Here is a 21,156-nt window from a genome sequence, read left to right as displayed (position 1 = left end):
CCAGCAAGCGACCTCTGTGATTGAAAAACGTATTTCAACAATCCGAAGCAATAACTAACCACAAATTGAAAATATGAATAACACTCCTTCCTCACTATGAAGAAATGCAAATTTTCTTAATAAAAGAGTGAATTATTTCACCGCCATAAAAGCATAGACAATTATTGCGTGGGAAATGAATTTTGCCCTGGCTTGTTCCTTTTTATCTAAACAGGCGCGCGCAAGACGGTGATCCACTCTTGGGCTTTTTAATTTATGAGGTGATTTATAAATGCCTGAAAAGGAAGTTTAGAACAGACTTTAAAATTATGCATTTGGAGATCTTGACAACTAATTTGCATAAGGCTTGGTTTGATTCACCTGCCGACCTGTCGTTCATAGATTTGCCTAAGATCAAAGCGACATTTAATCGCGCACATCAAAGCTCGTCAGCGTAACAGCTATTCAGGGCTTCTAAACTCGTGTTTCGTCTAAATAAGGTGAGTTACATTTTAGTGAAAAACGCGATTACGATTATCTCTGTTTTTCAGGGAATATAGATTCAACGTGTTTGCCTTATTTTGACAATACTATAGTGCACCATGAGATATTTCAACGTTGTGAATTTACAATTTGGCAATTCTGTTTTTTATTCTGGTTAATGTTGTAGGTTTTTTTTGCAATATTTTCGTAGGTGTTTTTTCTTTTAGCCGTTTGCGAAATGGATGCAACTCGATTTGTCGCAAGATGTTCGCGACGAAATTAAAATGCAGGTTGAAAACCAAAACAAAAGCAACGTCTATTTGAGATGAATTCAACAAAATGAAAATTTCTTGCCTAAACAAGATAAAATATTATTGAAAAATTGTTCCACAAACAGACAACTGCATATATGTACATTGTACTTAAGGTAACATGTGAATACTCTTTTTTCCACTCATTTAGACATTTTTTTGCCCGTGTTTGGTCAATCGTCCACTGGAAATGTAAGCATAGACTAAAGCTGGCTTAACAAACAACAATTGTAGCAAATACGATAATGAAGGCAAAAAGGAAGAACGACCTTCTCTCCTAAGATTTAAAAAGTGCTGAGAACATCTCCCATGAACTCTGCGGCTACAGTGGTAAGTGGAGAAATATTGTGCTATTTGTACTCATCATTCTGTTGAGCTATCGTTCGTTATGAGGTATTATACAACCCCTTTCAGCTACACTTCCCCATTAGGGATGATCTAAAAACCTCACCTCATTGTTTGAGCGTTGAAAGAGAAAACCTTTAATCGTCAAATTAACCTTAAGAAGATATTCAGTACACCACTTCCGAAACCTTATGTCCGCACACGTTGCTTTTAATTCCATTCGCGTTAGCGTATGGATGTTTTTATCCCCTGTAACGTACCCTCTTAGTAACCCCGTAGTCAAGGCAGTTTTATGCCTTGTAAACCAGCGTGTTATATATAGTGTAGATAACATAAACTGAAAAGCAAGGAAAGTTTCTACAAATTGATTACTGACTGAAAAGTACCTTGGGGACGAAAAAATTATAGCGCCTTTCATTTTAAGCGCAATACATTTTACGGCGAACTGCTCAGAAAGTCCTATAACACATTAAAGGATGGAAAAGGAAAATGACGAAAGAGCCTTGTAGTACAGTGGAACCTCATTGTTAACGAAGGGCTAAGGGACTGCCAAATTTCTTCGCTGTAACGAGGTTTCGTTATATCAACGTTCTTTTTCATATACTTTATTACTTTACTTGGGTAAAGAAAATGTTCGTTATCTACCAAGGACTTCGTTATATAGAGGTTCGTTATATCGAGGTTCCACTAATTGTGCATTTATTCAGTTTCGGTTTTTGTTGAAAAATTCAGTCGTTTAAAACCTCCAACAAAGTGTAATGAAGATTTCAAGGTTATTTGCTCAAAACGAAAGTTAAACGGAAAACTTTCTAGAGAGTGGATGAATGGTGTGGTCAGCAAAGGAAGGGTTTCGTCCCGGGATAAAAAGTGTCGACAAAATAATCGCCGCATGTGTAAAATTTTAATACTTTGATTAGATAAACAGAATGATGTAATTCCTGACCAGTTATTTCCGAACAGTAGAGCGATATCTGCTCCTACAGGTGTGGGTTTTATCTTGTCTTATCCTTAGTGTTAATTGCAGAACGGATCTTTTGACCATACTGAAATTACATTTCCCATTGATGTACTGCATAAGAATTCGGAACGACTCGTGCTGTGAGAAAATTACCAGAGCAAATTGGGAACTATTTTTATATCTATTTTGACGCATTTTACCACAAGTGGAGAAACGCCACGACAACATTTTTCAAAAAACGCTGCAGGACTTGGTCCTAATCTCATTTCAAAGCTTTCCCGTGGCGATCATCCAGGCATGAACATAACACTTGATGGTCAGATCTGAAACGACTTTCTGAAATGTTTTATTGAAGCTAAATTGATCAGTCTACACCGCTGGATGGAAAGGACTATAAGACGTGCTTATTTTTAAGATGGTTCATTCTCTTTTTCCGTATCTACTACGCAGGAACATAAAACAAAAACTGAAAATAAATGTTATATACGGGTTGGCAGTGAAGTTGAATTTACTGTTAATCAATTCTAAGCATTGGAATAAACCCAATTTGTTTCAATAATAAATTAAGCATATTGATTATGCTTTCTGTTTGGTATGAACTGATCTGCAATTTATATACCTGGTGTGCTTTTGTTTCAGCTTTTAACAAATATCATCAAATGTCCTTAACCCTATGCAGCTTATTACTTAGTTAGGGGTTTCTGGATACCAAATAAAAACTCATAAGCAGTATCTATATGTACACCAACCATATTGTAAATAAATGAATAAATAAATAAATAAACGATAGATTTTACACAACTTTTTTAAAACGCACACAAGGAATCTGTCTTTGACCAGAAGGTAATACTAAACGAGTTCCGTCTGCATCTCTTTGATTTGATTTAAATATTTATGGTCCAGATTAGATTCGAGTGCAACTAAGAGAAGTTAATGAACATCTTGGAAATAAGGCTGTTAAAATTTGGAGTGCACAAACTACCTCTCAGCAAAACAGCTTATTTGAGAAATAAAATTTCCTCTAAATACTTGGTCGTCTTATACGTACATGCTGAGGTCAATTGGCCTGAATTCTCTTGGAGCCATCGGCAAAAGGGCAATTACGGTCAAACTGCAGAGATGAAGTTTTACTTTCCAATAGGAAGTTTTTCGTTCTTTTATGTTCAAAACGTTTTTTTTTTGCACAGAAGCACTATATAATGTCGAATACTGGAACAAGCACACGTCAAAATCACAGTTCATTTCATGTCAAACAACAGGCGACAAGATGTGAACTAGCTGTGGCTCCCACAATTGACCTTGGCCAGTTTTTAATTATTTTACATTTTCAATGAATGCCTGGTTTAAGTCTGGGATTGTTCCAACTACCTTTTGCAGACTTGACAGACTAATTAAAGTTCTCAATATCCTTGAGAATTACAGTTGAAGTTATATGCAGGCAACTTCCAATTTAACTGGATTGTAGTCTCTGTTTACCGCCTATTTCCCTTTCGTGAACGGTCTTTGTCATTTTTAAAGGTCGATGCCACCATTGGTAACCAAGTCTTTAGTCATGGTAGATGTAACATATTCCCTGGATTGAGTTACAATAAGGCAAATAATACGTTTTTGAATAGTCTTAGAGAGAATACCCTAGGTGCCAGAGACTTTTCATGCGCGGTTTCCGGTTTCGGTCAAGTCTTAAAAAGGGACCCGCGCGAAAAGCTTCGCCACCCGTGTCTTCGGCCTTCGGTCGAAGACGTGTCGGCCTGCGGTCAACGAAGCTGCTCGTCACACGCGAGAAAAAATCTCTGGTACTCAGGGTATAGAAAAAACGAAGTTGAAGCCCACGTTATTATTTGGTGTAATTGTACTTAATTTTTTGGGAATTTTGGCGGGTCGGTGTGATAGTCTAGTGGTAAGGGGGAGAGATCAGTTGGTTCGACCCTGGGTTGCCATTTTCTTTCTTTTTAATAGAAACGCTTCCTCGGAATAACAGTAGGTCAAAAATTTTCTAAGTGTCTTAAAAATGGCAGCGACCGTTTACGAAAGGGACAACTGCCTATTTACCTAGTAGGTTAAAAATTGGACACTCTTAACTAATAAAACAATTAAGAATCTTGGAAAAAGATCTCAAATTACTTAAAAACATCAAGGTTAGTTGCCGATGGTTCTGCTGGGGAATTTGCAACGGAAGAGACTAATTAGAAGTGCAGTGTACGGTGCATTTTGCTCAAAGTTCAAGTTTTATCTATTGTTTATGCCCTTTGAAAACTTTTTCATCGAAATTATTTGCTAATTAATTTCTACATTAAATGGAATTTTTCATATTAGGTCCTTGATCCTTGAAGCCAGACTATCAACATTCATTTTCTTGGAAGTGATCTTAATCCGACAATTGTTATAATGTTTAAAAATAGCCAGTAAAAGAGAGAGTTAATTAAGTTACTTCTTACTTTTTTAAAAAGAATCCATGTTGAGTGATCGTTTCTATTATTCTCACTTTCTTCATGGTTAGTTAAGCAGATATTTCCTTAGGATAAATTTTTCAGACGCTGTTGGTCAGACACTCATTCACTTGCCAAAATGCCAGAACAATCCAGGCATGTAATTAAATAACCTTTGCTTTGACTCATAAAATCAGCCTAATAATATTTCTTCTCGATGCACTTCGAATAATATATAATAATAAAAACATACTAGTTTATCTAATGTAATATACGTCTTCATTTCCAACAGCTCAAAACCTTCATTTGCCTTTCATACGCCAACTTCCTTGCAAATTCCTTTTTAGCTTAAGATGATGTATTACTAACATGTTATGATACTGAATATTTCATAAAGATTTTTGTTTAGCACCCACATTGGCACAAATGTAAGCATGTTGTTTTGACTATGTTCAAACTCATATCGAAATCAATGTGGGAGACTTTTCATTCTTTCCTGCGTTTTGTACATAAACTCAACGTTTTTCTATGGTTCTTCTCATACATTTTATTTGTAGGTCTAACAAGGTAAACAAAAAAAGTGAATTTTATGATCGCTAATATATAAGGTAAAGTTTTTACCCTCGCGCTCCCTCAGGAGGGCGTTCACAGGTCGCCAGTTGCGCCATATCCCATAATATTTCAGTCAATTTGTGTAGCGTGTAAAGTATACCGGTAAAAAAGTACTTACACCTATTAATAGCATGACTCGTCCATATATTAAACAGTTTAATTGACATTTACTCTTGACTCCATAACACATTCGTACTCAGTTTCTTCTCTCGGTTTTATTTGTAAATCTCATTAGAAAGGTCTCTGGCATAAATATTATTTTTTCCTTTACTAATAATGAATATATTATCAAACATTCTGCATGACTTTAATTCCATTTATTTTACATTCAGGTATCCGTTTTCTAAGTTCATCAGTAGTTTATTTCCTTGATATTATTAAATAATCATTTCCTAAACTTCAAAAGCTAATAAGAACATTTCTACGGAGCAGCTTAGCTCCTCTCTAATAAGGTTATATACTCTTTTTTTCCATTTTTTTCCCCTCTCATCTTCATGAAAAATTTACAATTTTAAGTTTTAAAACTTGAACGCATGCTTAATCTCGGAAGAGAAAAAAACTAATTTTTCTGTCTGCATAACTTCTATTTCATTGGTATGGACCTTTTAGTCGATGAAGAGCTTATTCTTCTTTGTTTTTTTATCTTCTCTTATCATCTGTATGGCTTTGATCTTCCTAGTTTCAGTTTTAAGTCTATAACTTATGCTTTGTCTCTTCAGGGTGACATCACTCGTGCATGAGAATTAATTGAGGACTTTTCAGGTCCAATAACAACTTTATACTCTTCATATTAACATCTCTAAACAATGCCTAACTTGTAATATTTCTTCTGTAACTGTGCCACTCAGGCGGGAAGAAGAGCAGACGACAAGGGCGAGGAGGCAGGCGTTTTGGTACTTTTCCTTTCATCTATTCTTGTTCTTTTATTTTTTCATTCTTCCTTCTTCTTTCTTGCACGCTACAGTTTTTTCCTATCGATTTCTGGCTCACGCACGTCCTCTTATGAATTGTTAGTACTTCCTGCACGAAGAAAATTTGTTTCTTCTCGCACGAGAAACACATTTATGTTACTTACAACTGCACTTGCGTAGTTGGCCAAAAGTTCCCGATAACTTTATTGAATAGTGCCACTAATTCACTCTCAGGCTCTTGGTTTTTGCACTTGGTATGGCAATGTGATAGCTTCCGGGTAGTTTGCAATGTCTATACATGTTCGTATATTTACAAAGGCGTCATAGTTTTATTGTCGTTTTGAGCACTTTTTTTGCTTTGCCTTAGAACACCTTACAACCTTTGTCAACAATTTTAAGTGTTTTTCTCTTCCTAGTTGAAATCACTTTCAGTTCTCTACTACTTCTCATTAGTAGCACTGCCCAAGAAAAATATGGACACGGTATAAGATGGACGAGATTTAACAAGATCATATGCTTTGCTTTCAGATCGGCGAGGGTGACAAGTTGATCAACGTTGTCTTGCTAAATGGAGAAAGACTAAATGTTCGAGTTCAGGTAACAGTTACTGTTTATTTGACATGCAATGGTAATGCATGTTTATTAAGGACAAATTGATTAATGATATCCAAAATCTGTCATGTGGGAGATGCTTGATTTGTTACATGACAAAGCATAATGTTCAAAATTTTGACAATAGGGTACTAAGTTAAAATGATGCACTTTTGCTTTTATTTATTCATTTACGTATTTATTTTATTATGAGGAAGGATAAAAGGCGAGAGGCTCTTTTTTTACGAGAAAGCAAGCTATCAAACTGTTATAGATTCTTCTCAAATTGTGGCAATGAGTAGAAAAAGAGAAACGAAAAGAAAGATGAGTCTCCACGGACTGTTTTGATTGTTTTTGTTTTGTTTTGTTTTTGTTTTTTTTTAAGGGGGCAAATTGTTTGATAAGTAGGCACGTTTTCTTGCAGGCTTCTGCCACTGGTCAAGACTTGTACAATGTCATCACTGAACATCTTGGTCTTACAGAAACCATATTCTTTGGACTTATGATCATAAAAGGTGATTAATAAAACGAAGTGTGCGCTTGAGTAGTAACAACAGACTTGTCATAGCTCAGTTTAAAATTCCGCGCAACGAACTGAAGAGATACTGAGTACTATCAGAAACTCATAAGGAGTTGAAACGTGTAACTCGCGTTCAGTTGCTCGTGAATATTCACTTTTACCATATCTGGAAACCTTAACGACAGATATCCATTTTCAACAAAATGGCTGCCGCGCGATCACAAAAAGTACTATTTGAATCTTTGTTCGAATGCTTGAACTTAAATTCTTTAACCGACAAAGTTACCCCAGAAAGGGCATTATTTTTCTGATCACAAATCAGAAAAGTGTGTTTGGTTATTAACCATTGTCCGAGCTTTCAAAGTTCATCTTCTATTCCAAAGATTGTAAAAACACAGTATCGATCGTTGACCGCCAAGATTATTTTAAATTGTGCAAAAGCAGCTTAAACGTGACGTCACTCCTTCAATATTTAGGCAAGGACCGGAAGTAATTGTTCTCCAGCCACCCTTCAATTCCTCAAGTAGAGAGTTTAAGATACTATGACAGCTGCAGCGGTGAAAACGTCGCATAAAAGTAAAATTTGTATTCCCTGAAAAGCGGTGAGGCTCTCATTACTGTTCATCACGTCTCTAGTGACTACTGCGAGTCACTTACTTCTCATTCATTACAAAATGTTGGCTTCGGGAAAGGGTAGTTGGGCAGTTTTACTGAAATCTAAACCAATCCAAAGATTCTCAGAGTTATGGGCTTAAAAATTGTAACATATTTACTGCTTTGTGACAGATGGAGAACACGAGTTCTTGGACTTCAGCGAAAAACTATCGAAACTTGCAAAGTTTGCTCCACATCTCTGGAAAGACGATGTTAGTATTTCGTCATTTATTCTGTTTTTAACCCTACAACAAAGTTGCGCCACAGCGAGTATTAGGCTGATTTAGTAACAGATCACGACAGAACGGGAACGTTAGTTGACAACAGAGCGCGCAAATTACACAACTGGTTTGACCAATGGCAGAGCGGCAAATTGGGGACGGGAAGTCGCGTTTAGTCCTTTCCGCAGGCTTTCCCGTTGTCAACTGATGTTCCCGTCCTGTTGTTAAATCTGTCTATTATTTAGTTACGTACTAGGTAAGCTTGTTAAGAACTTAGAAATATTTTGAATGGGTAATGAAGCAGTTATTAAATTGTTGTGTAGTGTACCTTCAACTGATAAACATTTCTTGTTCTTAGTTATTGATAGTGTTCTTTTCTGTACAGGTTTCGTGCAATTCATCGCTGGTTTTTACGATCTTCTTCCGTGTGAAGTATTACGTGGAGAACATTTGTCTTTTACAGTAAGTTTCCAAGAATTAAAAGTTTTCACTTTCATTAATAAAAGTGTTTTTGTTTGTTTGAATGATTATTTCATCTTAAAGTAGTTAATATGTTGCGTTTTTTTTTGCGTTAGACAACAGTGTACTCGGCACTTGTACTACCTTCAGTTACGAAAGGATGTCTTAGAAGGAGGGATTTATGTCCACGAGGAAACAGCGATGCTTTTAGCTTCCTACGCTCTACAAGCGGAAGTAGGAGATTACAATCAGACCCTGCATGGATCCGACTACTTCGTTCCTGAGCACTATCTTCCCCAGAGAGTAAGCAACCTTATAGTACAGTGAAATAGAGTTAAAAAAGCCGAACATACCGTATTAATTCGAACAAGCAACCACCCCACCTTCTCCCTCTCCCACTCATACTCAAGTAAGCTCCCACCCACCCTCCCTTACTCCTGAGGAGAACCTGCAATATTATGAGGCAATCGGAATTTTTCTGTGTTATAGTTTTTGCATGTACGAGGAAAACGGGGAAAGTGGTAGGATCTCTTGCTATTTTTAAAGGTCGGCATTATCAAGAAATGTACGTTGTTCAACGAATCCGCGTGCGCGTCTGTTCTCGTAGATTATAGAGGGCTATTTAAAGGGCGTTGTCCACGTGTCACGGGTTTCAACTGATCAGACTTTTCAAAGAGAGAGTATTTTGGACAAATTAAGACATGTTAGAGGAAAAGCAGCAATTGAACGACAGAAATGTTTTTGGGAAGAGAAAAAATTACAGTTGGTAAGACTTTCAATTACTTGCTCAAATGTATCTGAAATCGTATTAATCGTGTAAACGATTACCATTGACAATCGATACTCACAACTCTTTCGATCTTTAAGTTTCATCACTCAATTTCCGATGTCAATAGATTCAGTAATTACTATGGATTAATTTCATCGATATCGGGGCACGCCCGATACCACGACCACGACGGAAACGAGAAAATAAATGAAAAGCAACATGTTTTGTAAGCAAAACAAGAACTCTGAACGTGCAGCACACTCAGTTTATGGCAGATTTCTTTACACACGTTGTCAATCTCTAAGATCGTCTTTCATCAAAAGCGATCGCCGAGACTTCGATTTCGTCTGAAATACCCATTTTAAGGGACTTCTCATTTATAGCAAACTATTTACTATTTTCGACCCGACGAATTTCCTTCTCAGATAGCGATAGACTGTTCACAGTCCCCTATTTTCCCGTGAGATCGTCGAGATATCAGCGCGTCCTACCATTAATGGAGGCCATTTTGATCTTCAAATATACTGAAGGGGGCGAGCCGTAACACAAAGCGCTCGATCTCGACGAACTTTACATTTAAGTGTTGTGAGACAAAGGAGATCTTAAGGATTTGTCCACCTTTGTAAAACGTAAAAAAAACGGGGGGGCTGATATCTTGATACTCGCTTGTCTTATTTTCAAGGCAATCGCCAAACTGACAGCATCTTCCATCAAGAAACAACTTCCATCAATGCACAAGACTCATACGGGTCTCAGTGATGCTCAGGCTGAGATAGAGTATTTGAAGGTTAGTATGCCTTATTCCAGCGACGGAAAGGTGGGTAAACATTTGGCAGTTTAGTTTACTTAGCATGCAAAAAGAGCCGCATTCCTTTGCTCCACGCTGGACCTTCATCAGTCGAGAGCGAAACCAAGAGTAGTACATGCGTAGTTTGCAAAGGAAGCCCGGACGCTCTATTCCTTTTGTACTATTACAAAATATATATGAAAAAAAAAAAAGATTTACCTCTGCGTCTTTGTCTGTGTTTTGCCGTTTTGGAAGGAATTTGCATTAAAGCGAAGACAGTTTCTCCGTTAGATTTCAAAACATAATCGCTTCAGACGCGTGAGAACCTGGAGACGACATTTTAAAACGTCTCAATTTCCAATTATTATGTAACCTAACACTTCTTCTCCGTGAGATTTTTAAGTATTAACTATTAAAATAGTTAATACTTGACGGTTCTGAAGAGTCTGAAGCGACTGTGTTTTGAAGATAGCCTGTCCACAGACGTTTTTCCTAGTTTATTTTCTGTGTTTTTCGCGACGTATTTTGACAATTTTTAAGAAGCTGAAAGGGCCTGTAAACAGGTTAACGAAGAAAATGTAAATGCATTCCAAAACGGCAAAAGTCAGATAGACGCACAGGTAAATCATTTCTGTTTTATTATCAGTAACCTTCCAAACCTTTTGATAGCTATAAAGCGTCCGGGATTCCTGTATACTTTGATTTAGTATAATGTCGATAAACAGGAAGTCAAGATGGATTCTGGAGAATTAAGGATAGGAAGGAAAATCAATTGAGTGAAGTAGAAACCGTAATGTGGACTAAGCCTTCCGTACTTTATTTTTTGTCCCTCGAAAAATATTGTTACTACCTAATATTTATCATTTTGATTTCAGGAATTTTTTGGGTAACCAATCTGAAGTATACGAATGCTGGCCGTCTGAAAACTGTGAAATACCATGAAGACATGGTTCTTGTCTTAATATCCCGGGGTTGTGGAGGGGGACCATAATGGTCTATACGGGGAGGCTCTTCCAGGATGGAGTACCTTTGTCAGGCTTCATACACTTTTCGAGATTCTGTAAATAAATTAACTATTCCACAGCCACGCACTAATTATCTCCGTAATAGTTTACGCTACAGTGGTGCTGTTTTGTGGAATAGTCTTCCTGAAACTTTAAGGCAAGCAGAATCCCTACTTAATTCTAAGTCACTTTTGCACAGTTATTATAATATCAAGTAAGGCACGCCATTCATGGAAAACCGGCTTTTTTTTCGTATATACTTAACTGAATAATTTTAATACTCTATTTAGCGAAACCCAGTAAATGTAATTACAGTTTTTTAAATTTTTTATATTTCATGCCTGATGAATCTGTACAACCGTGCGTGCATATATAAATATTCCTTACTTCCTTACTTCCTTACCTCTGGGGGGAGCCTCCCCATATAAAACTTTGTTGAGTACCCCCCGGGGCTAACTATATGACGAAAGGAGAAACTGCTATTCGCGTCTGTTTCCTTGTTAGGGCCAAAGAGGAATGCAGCAGAGTTTCCTTTCTCTCTAACGTTTTCTTTGGCGATATTCAGAAATTCTACTGCAAACCCAGTTCGCTTTAACTATTAGCCGCTATGTTCGGTTAAACTTCTGTTCATTGTAAACAAAGTTTAATCAAACAAACTTTCCTTGCGCTTAACCATTTTTCAGGAAGCACAGAAACTACAGGAATATGGGATTATCTTCAACAAGGTGTCCAAGGTAACAGGAAGATTTCTTTTGATGCTCACTTAAATTAAAAACTAGCTTAATAGAACCCTCTTTAGGAAATCCAACCAATTTCTTATAACTGCGGTAATGAGAATGGTTTATAGAGTGACTCACAATTCTTTACTAATGGAAAGATTTCTGAAGATGATGTGAACTGCGGAAATGCAAATTTTTAAACGAAGATATGATCGTCGCAGTGGTTATTGCAATTTACGCAATTACAAATAAACCTGAAAAAGAATTCGGGACTTCCACGGGATTCGAACCCATGGCCTCTGCGTTAGCGCTGCATTGCTCTACCATTTTAGCATTGCGTCGTTTAAGCTTACATGGCTTAATTAAAGTGTAAGTATAGGTAATAGCATGATTAGTAGTTATATTTGGCATAAATACCACGAGTGATATTTCAAAATTGCTATACGTAATTTCACGAGCCGTTAGGCGAGTGAAATTTGAGTCAATTTTGAAATATCACTAGTGGTATTTATGCCAAATATCACGTACAAATCATGCTATTATTTGTTTATACTACTACCCACAAAAGGTTTGTAATTTTCACATGTAGGTATTTCAAATTAAGCTGAAATACCACTGCTTTAAGCCAATCAAATTGCAGAAATTTCTCATGTAGTAGTATAAGGGTTGTAATTTCTGTAAATAGCTTTAGTTTTAGATTCTGCTTTTAGCCATTTTGTAGATCTATTTATAGATAGTATTTTAATAGTAGTAATGTATAGGTTACTATTTTATTTTTTCATTTTTTTTGTTTGGGCACACGTACACGTTCTAACGAGAACTTTGGAGCTCCTGGGTGTTACGTGTCTAAATAAAGGATTTGATTTGATTTGATTTGATGAAGACCCACACATTGGGAGCAGGCCAATTTGTTAAGTTCATCTTAAGCCGGGAAAGGAATGAAAAACTCTCAAAGCTAATTTAAGTTAATCAATGCTTTAAACTTGTGTACTTCACTGATTCTTCCGATATGTGTTAGCAGGCCTGGTGAAGTAGGGATAATTTGAACGATAAAGGCGTTATTATGTATACTTCCAAATTCTTCTTGGCGCTCTTTAAACTCCAAACGGTATGCGATTGATGCTCAAAACCCAGTGTACTATGTTTTTTGCAGTACAAAAAAGACAAGAGAGGAGGTTTTAGTTTAGGAATAAGTGTACGAGGTCTTATTGTCTACGAGGTAGGTTTATCCTATTTTTTGTCATCTAATTCGTAATAACGGATAAAAAATTATAGGCAAGCAATTTCCACCCCTCCCTCCTACCACCATCCCCCCAAATTTACTAAGTACTTAGTGTGGCAGGTGTGTGAAAGTCAAAAACACTATCAATTGGAAACACTCAGGATCAAAACTTTTCCTTTAACCCGCGTAGCAGTCGTTCCAGTTTCCTTTGTATATGGAGCCAAGCGGAAGAAACAAGGCGTGCTTACCCCACTTGGTCTAAAGGAAACGGAGACGACTGCTACGCATGCTTCCGTTTTCGTCAAAATCGCCACTTTCAAAAAGGGTCTCTTTGCCTCCTCATTTGACTTGTAGGTAAGGCTTTGGGGATTTTTCGCCAAAATCAACATTTTCGTCAAAATCGCCACTTTTAAAGGGCCTCATGCCATCTCAAACCTTGTTTTGTTACATATTCGCGTTTTGTTATTACCATTCATTGTTTTGTTGAAAAATAAACATACTGAACTTACTGAAAATGGTGAAAATTTAATAGGCGCCCAGCCTCGAATAAGCGCCCCACTCTCAAAGTCCAAAAATGTAATAAGCGCCCAGGGCGGTTAATCGAATAAATAGGGTAAGTGAACAATAATGGGAAGTAAACAGTCTATGTAACTTGGACTATCCCTCGTATCATTTCCCAGAAGGATTAAGGCATGTATTGTTAATAACCAGTATAATTGTGTTTGTCCTCCTCATATTTATTGATAACACAATATTCTCGTATGTTTAAGGAAAGAGGGATCGTTAAGAGCCCAACATTTCGTCATCCGTGGCAGAACATCAAAAGAATGGCTTTCCACGTTAGTATATTTATTCATTTATTTGTATTTTTGGACCTGAATGTCTTAGTTTAGTAACTACGTAACGTATGTACGTTACCTAAAGGTTGTTTTTGTTATTTTACTTTTCGTCGATAGTTGTCTAATAAGGTTTTGTCTCATTCGGACATATGTTTGAAGGTCAAGCTCAGTAACTGCCCCCTGCAATGTACTGACCACCGGCTCGGAGACTGGGTCTGGTGATGTCACTTCCGGAATTGCGGAAACGAAGCTTGCGCGTTTGATTGGCGCATTTGCTGTTTCAACAGACCTTAATCACGACGCCGGAGCGACGCGCTTAAGGAGCGATGGAACAAAAGCAACGTCAGGGGGCAAATTAAACGAGTGACAACATCTACCGATAAACTAAAAATTGTGGTCGAGTTTGTTTATTCTAGACAACTGAGAAAATAAAGAACTTTTCATCTTAAAGACGATAATGGCAAGTTATGAGTGGAAGTGATTAACCTAACCCAACTAACTCGACTAACTCGTTGACTAACCCAACTAACTCGTCGTCTTGTTTTGATACAAGACGCGATTACACATACTGGCAAATTTTATCGCTTGTTACGCCCTCCCCACGAAATACCACGTGACATTGCTTTTATCCCTTAAACAGTGTCGGATCCAGACGTTGAGATAAGGCGGGGGGGGGGGGGGGGGGTCTTCCAGACTCAGGGATAAGAGGGGATCCCGGTCTCCAAAAAATTAATTTCGGCCCCCCGTTTGGTCTAAAAATAAGGGGGGCCGGGCTCCCAGGCCCCTTCCCTGGACCCGCCACTGATTAATCCGAAAGCGGGAACAAAAATGGCGGGTATCGTGAATAAGGTCTTCCATGTTGTGTTCAATGATTAAATCAATCTAATATTATTCATGCAGTTTACAGTCAATAATAAATCGCTTCCATAAAATTAGCGTATATACTTTTCACCATTTTGTCCTCGAAACAGGTCTATTGTTATGGGCAATTTCTTGCGACGAGGTTAATTCTCGTTCTTTTCCTTAGCGGAGACGTTTTTATATCGAAGCGCACGGTGATCCTGAGACGTCCAAGATGGTCCTGTACACATGCAGCTACAAGAAGTAAGTCTACGAGAATTCAGCAAAACATTTTGATACCGAGGACGCTGTTGTACCTGATTCTACTTGCAGTCGTTCGTACTGTTAACAGGGTAGTTATCAGTGTAGCTGGAGTTTTGGCTTCAATTTTTCTTGCCAGGAGTACATTAATTTGCCGCGAAAATGGATCAGTACTACAGGGTTCAGTTGCATAAAAGCCAATTTGCAACAACGTAAAAAGCTAATTTTTGCAAGACACCGCAAAGTTTTTCTGACGTTCGCTTTAAAGAAAAAAAAAAGGGCTGCACCCAATGGCAACTTAAGTGAATAGGACTGGCAATTTTTTCCACCTGAATAATAAGACTGTATTGGCTTTACTGCGTCAGCCTCTTGCTAAGCTTACTAAGTTTGTTTGTTTTACATTCTTGATCGTTTTTGCTAGGTCGAGATATTTGCTTAAAATGTGTACGTCGTTCTACAAGTTCCAAATGATGATGGGAATGAAGTTGACCAGTTTAAAGGAATATCCCAGAGATGGAGGTAAACACTGATACCTTGATCACTCTGCAGTTAACACTATTTTATATTGACGATCATGACATGACTATCTCGTCTCCTTGCTTGATGATTTGGATTGGTTCTAGTTCCATTTACTCCATGCTTATTAAGCCAATATTATTGAGTATTTTAGAAAATATTAAACTGAGATTCGACGTTGATATTTGCAAGGCCTCTAGGACTAAAATTACGGTACACGTTGAGGTTGTTCACGCAACACCATCAGATCTTGTGCGCGATGTTGGGATTATGTCACGTGATTAAAAATGGCTGCCATATAGGATCCTCCAAGTTCGATTCTCATCATAACGGAAAATAACTATAAGCTATAAAAATATTCAGCAAAAGAAAAAGGAATATTCTAAAACCATCTTAAAACATCTGCCTTTAGAAATTTATGTTTGCAACATCAGTTTAAAACTCAACATTTAGGCCAGCCTAACTTGCTTGCCAACAATCCTTTGTTAGGGAAAATTATATGATTTTGACCAAAGACTTTCAAATTTCAAATTCCAACGCTTGCGGAGAAAAGTTTTTACTAGTGGACATTGCTCAAAGAGTTTTCAAGTTATAAAGTTTCAAACTCAGCTGTGTGGTTACACCTCCCACCCCTGTTCTGATGGTAGGGAGCTTAAGCAACAACGACTGCGACGGCTATGAAAACGTCACTCACACTAAGTGAATTCGCGCTGCTTCAAACTTTATCGCTCTCATGCCATCTCGTTCAATTGGTCAAATGTAGACCAATTTTTCTGGAGTTGAATTCTAAAAGACTGTGTCGAAGCTCAGGAAAAGAAAAATATTGTGTTAATGTCTTGTGTTCACGTCCTCAAGAAAAACGTGCACGTCGTAGTCGTGCAGTGACGAAAGAAATGTAAAAAAAAAAAGCGGGTTGCACGTACAACGTTGTTGTTTTACCAATCTAAATCTATTGTTTTTTTGAAGTTCTCGTTGCCGTCGTCTTCGTTGCTGAGGCTCCCTAGTGTTAAAAGAATTGTGCTCGCGTCTTGAACGCTAAATTTTGCTCCTCAACTTCACAGCTGTTAGGATGAACGGTGTTGTCAAGACGGACGAAACGGACTCTGTTGCAAGCATGCCAGTTTCGACAGCAGAGAAACCTGGGCACGAGTCAGCGGTCATACAGCCGCAAGGAATTGGTCCTGCGATACATCTCAATGGCTCTTCTGTCCCAGTGCCAGAGGATCAACCGGTCCAGGTCAGTCCTTTTAAGGATAACTTCGTGAATCGTTCAATATTTGCATTGGAAAGTTTTGTCATTTCTCTGGTCTGGATCGTTTCACAAACCTTTAGTTGAACAATGCTAACCAAATCGAGTATATCTCAATATCATAAATTATAGCGGTTACGCCTATTGCCCTTCATTACCAGAAAATACTGAAATTTCATTTGCGTCAAAATATCAGCCGATAAAATGAAAGTGTAACCATTGCAGAAAAATACACAAACATCCCAATTTTCGTGTGGTCAAAAAAAGATTTTTACTTAGAGAAAGACGAATAATGCCAATAAATTTTCGACTCAACTATATAGAAACGATAATCATTCGAGACAATAAAGAAACATTTGCAGCATCTAAATGAATACATTATCATTATCAACAGAGATTATTTATTTATTTTTTCGAGTTTTGAGTTGCGTGTTTCCAAACAACTCTTGATGTTACTGCCTTCGTTATTTCTATTCATCTTCCTGCTCCCTGATTTTACACTAGATGTATTGACTGAAAATTGCGCGCATTACTTGTTTTGCTTTTGCAAGCACGACAGCAAATTTCATCGAAATGATTGCAACATACGGGTCACTTCTACAATACCAGTTTTAGGGATATTCTAAAGTTCGGTCCCCCCGGAATTTAAGCGTTCCCCAAATTCAACGCAATATTGGCCAGATAATGCTCGTCAAAATACTCTGTTCTCATAAACGAACATTCACCCAAGGAAAATGAAACTTCATTCTCACTACAGAATCTTGTTTTCGATAAAACGCTGTAGAATTTGGCCTTAATGATTGTTCTTCTTGAGGCAAAAATCCCTTCTTTTATGACTATGCCACAAAATTAAATGTTTGCTTCCTTGGCTACACTGTTTAGACATAAATTAAAATGAATAATATTTTAGTAAAAATTTATTTCCCCGCAATAAAGGTCAAAAGGTGTAGTTTCCACCTCCACCCCTCCCATCCCCCCAGCCAAAAGAAGAAAAAAATTGCGTTGACACTGGGGAGAGTGAATTATGCTCACAACACTGATACCGTCTGTTTAATTTATAAAGGGAATTGACTGCATTGAACAAATTTAAAAGCTAAAACTTTACATTGTTTCGTAATTCATAATTACTTCTATTGGCCAATTATTCTCAAGTTTATAGAATTTCTTATTTTTTTAGATTTTCTAGTCAATAAAACTTACTCTTGCACTTTCCATCTTATCTACATCAGGTCAGTGTTCATCCTGTTCAGCTACAGAAAGTCGAGGGAAGTCTGGGCCTTAATATAATCGTGAGTACACAGCATCTGGTAAAATAATATGAAGTCCTTAATGTTTTCCCAGTAAATAAATGAGTATAAAATATGTATTAAAAGGCATTAATTTTGTAAAGATTTGCGTGTTAAGGCTCCTTTGAAAGTCAACATACTTATTATATGGTCGAGTTTAGTTTCATTGAAACTTTTTTGCCCCCTTCTCATTATGACCACTGGGATTCAGATGCTTATATCAACGTTCAATCTGCAGGGTGGCATAGAGCTGGGAGGAATTTACGTGAAGACGATGGCCCCAGAAGGACCAGCCGCTCTCAGCGGAAAAATCAATATAGGTGCGTTAAGAAATCAATATTTTCTTCTTCTTCTTCTTCATCTTCTTCTAATTATTATCATTGCTAAAATTATTACTATTATTATTTAGAAATGGTCTGACCAACCTTGTCCCCAGAGATTTGCCTTTATTCAATAGGAGGGCCCCATCCATTTTCTAAGGGTTCTCTAAAAGCCTTGGGAGCGAGGTTGAAATGCTACCTCGTTAATCGACCACTACACTGCAACTTTGTAACGATTAAACGAGATAGCGCACCAAGCCCCTTGCGGGGCTCTAACAGATGATCTGGATGATCAGCTGTTCTGACAGCTAGATGGTTAGGCTAGATGCATGGTTTATTAAGTTCAGAGGACACTTCTCCACAGCTAGACGTTTTAGCTAGATGGATTATTAAGTTCAGAGGACACTTCCTTTGCCTCGTCCATTTTTCTGACAGTTCTTGTTTGATGAGAGACGAGCCTGCAAACTCTGAGGGAGTTGAGTCTTAAGCCAAAAATTGGGGCAGCCTAATTTTTTGTTATTTACTTTAGTCTTACTTAAAGGTTATTATTTATTCAATATCGAAGATGACGTTTGGTGAATTTCGTCCTAGGTGATAGAATTTTGGAAATCAACGGTCACAGTCTCGAAGGATTATCAAGACAAGAGGTAAAATACTTTGAAAATGCACAGGTTGATGTAGAAGCTTACAATTCCTCTGTTTAAATACACTTGTCAGGGGGCGGATACAGGTTTTTTTTAGCAATGAATAGCGTAACTGACTGGTTACGTAAACAAATTTTAAACGCGATTACGAAGAAGGCTTTTGACGAGGCAATAACATAACGTGAACTGCTGAGAATACAAACATATCATACATATCTGCATATTTTGCAAAATATGAGGTTTCAAAAAAATCCAGGTTCGAGTGGACGGCACATTGCGGGCCGGAATGTTGCTAGTAAACCTGTCAGTTGTGGATGGGTATATTTACCAATTACGAGACGTACGGTTATAGTTGTTAATTGGTTGTTTTTGCCACAACCCTTTACTTCTTACAAAGAAATGTTTGGTTATGGTTGTTCACTAGTTGTCTTTGTCACATTCCTTTACCTCTGTAGGCGGTTAACATTCTGCGGACAGCTCCTTACGTTTGCACTTTGTTGATCGAAAGCTGTGTCGCCGCGCCAGCCACGCCGAACGGAAAGCCGGCAATGCCAGGAACCCAGGCTGCGTCAGCCTTTTATCAGCCGAATAGACAGCAGCAGATGCAGTCCATGATGCAACGACAACCCTCTGTAGAGTCGCAGTACTCCTCAATGCAGCAGCAGTTCGTTCCAAGTCAAAGTCAGCAGATTGAAGACATAGTTACCGTGAGTAACAGTACAACTAGCTTAGACCAAACAAAACGACTTAATGAGGAGGGAACAGTAGTTCAACCCTTCAGGGGGAATACTGCTTTTGTTTCCGCTCAGATCAGGGCAAGAGCAATGAAAAAGAAATTGGCAATGGGAGGCAAAGCTTCCCTCGAGGCTGCAGCTGTGACTGACAGCAGGGAAGACCTTTGGAATAATTTGCCAAGGGAGGGAGAAACACGTAAGGGAGAGGAAGCCAACGTGATTATTATGGAACAGAGCAGCCCCACGTGGCTAGCAAACCAGAGGGAAAACAGTGTAGAGGAACCCTTGATAGATGAAAATTCACAATTACTGAGTACACCTGAACAAAAAGGCGGGGCAGTTAATGATGATTCAAATGTGGCTGGCTTTTTCAGAAAGATTCAATCGTTTCTATTTTCTCCCAGCCCGCCAACAGTAAAAAATTCTGAAGAGTCAGAATCTTCTTGCTGTGAAAGCGACTTTGATTCCGAGTTTAGTGAAATGACTTCGGAGTCTTTTAACGTGGGGGAGATCGAAGCCATAAGGGATGAACTTGAAACTTTGTTGTTAAGTGGCCCCCAAGCTCCAGAATTATTCATTCGCGACAAGTCTTTTATTGAAAAGCCCTCGAGGTCTGCGGAAGTAATGACTCCGCAGGAACCATTCCAGGAGTCCCCACCCTTAGTACAAGAGGCTCTAACTTTGAGCATGCCAGAAGCAAAGGAAGTGACACATAAAAATAACGGGGTAGAGGAGAATGAGGAAAGTTCCATCGAATTAATTGAAACTGGGGACAATACGCAATTTTTAGCTGAAGGAGGAACTGAAATTCACGTTGAAGAAGGGAAAGATCAAGTAGTAAATACTAGCGAGGACAACAAAGATGGTATTAGAGATGCTGATGAAAAAAGGTCCCTAATCTATAGAGCAACTAGCTTCTTTAAGACCAAGAAGGAAACTACTGTTTAGAAACTGACTTAACGGCCAATAAGTATGGATGTAGTCTCTGCCATCAGATTTCAACTCAGTTTATTGTTAGAGGAGATTTTTGGGTAGAAACCCAACCATTTTAGATCAGTCAGTTGTTAATAACTTAATATAAATTATACAGGATCAGGCATGAACTCAGGAGAGAGCTAAGGGTACAAAAAGCTTAAAATTTAACGAGCAAAGGATGAGAAATGTTATAAACATATCGGAGGGGATGACATGCTTTCTTTACCTTCACGTCATGATACCTATTTATAACATTGGTATGCTTGTGTATTGTACATTGTATTTGCGTGTGACTGATATACCTAAGGCAGTCAGAAGTCATGTGCTTAGGTTTTACCTCACGGAACTTTGTGGAGTAATACGCAGTACTAAGAGTTTGAAAACGGTCATCAACTTTGACCGTTTGGGTTTCATATAGACATGATACTCAGAATGCCGATTATAACATATTAATTAAATTTGTCGAGTACTAAATAACTTAAAATAATTGGAGTCCAGTATTTGGAGTTCTTTTAAAGGAT

General features: G+C 37.9%; 1 protein-coding gene across 3 annotated transcripts in view; it reads left to right on the top strand.

Moving 5' to 3' along the window:
* The window catches only part of LOC140935371 (tyrosine-protein phosphatase non-receptor type 13-like), a 33,831-nt gene continuing 12,675 nt past the window's right edge, over nt 1-21,156 (top strand). The window contains exons 1-19 of one of the 3 annotated variants that reach the window (XM_073384921.1): nt 1-479; nt 925-1,103; nt 5,963-6,007; nt 6,554-6,622; nt 7,041-7,131; nt 7,923-8,002; nt 8,397-8,473; nt 8,587-8,773; nt 9,922-10,026; nt 11,714-11,764; nt 12,903-12,968; nt 13,742-13,810; nt 14,838-14,914; nt 15,333-15,430; nt 16,489-16,664; nt 17,906-17,965; nt 18,201-18,282; nt 18,874-18,929; nt 19,382-19,633. In XM_073384921.1, the coding sequence (XP_073241022.1) occupies nt 1,083-1,103; nt 5,963-6,007; nt 6,554-6,622; nt 7,041-7,131; nt 7,923-8,002; nt 8,397-8,473; nt 8,587-8,773; nt 9,922-10,026; nt 11,714-11,764; nt 12,903-12,968; nt 13,742-13,810; nt 14,838-14,914; nt 15,333-15,430; nt 16,489-16,664; nt 17,906-17,965; nt 18,201-18,282; nt 18,874-18,929; nt 19,382-19,633 (1,662 nt within the window). In that variant the 5' untranslated portion in view covers nt 1-479; nt 925-1,082. The remainder of the gene's footprint in view (nt 480-924; nt 1,104-5,962; nt 6,008-6,553; nt 6,623-7,040; nt 7,132-7,922; nt 8,003-8,396; nt 8,474-8,586; nt 8,774-9,921; nt 10,027-11,713; nt 11,765-12,902; nt 12,969-13,741; nt 13,811-14,837; nt 14,915-15,332; nt 15,431-16,488; nt 16,665-17,905; nt 17,966-18,200; nt 18,283-18,873; nt 18,930-19,381; nt 19,634-21,156) is intronic. The other 2 variants (XM_073384919.1, XM_073384920.1) reach the window with 2 other exon arrangements.

Source organism: Porites lutea, chromosome 4 (assembly GCF_958299795.1).
Source record: "Porites lutea chromosome 4, jaPorLute2.1, whole genome shotgun sequence".
Taxonomy (NCBI): Eukaryota; Metazoa; Cnidaria; class Anthozoa; order Scleractinia; family Poritidae; genus Porites; species Porites lutea.
This window is presented reverse-complemented; position numbering and strand designations above follow the sequence as displayed.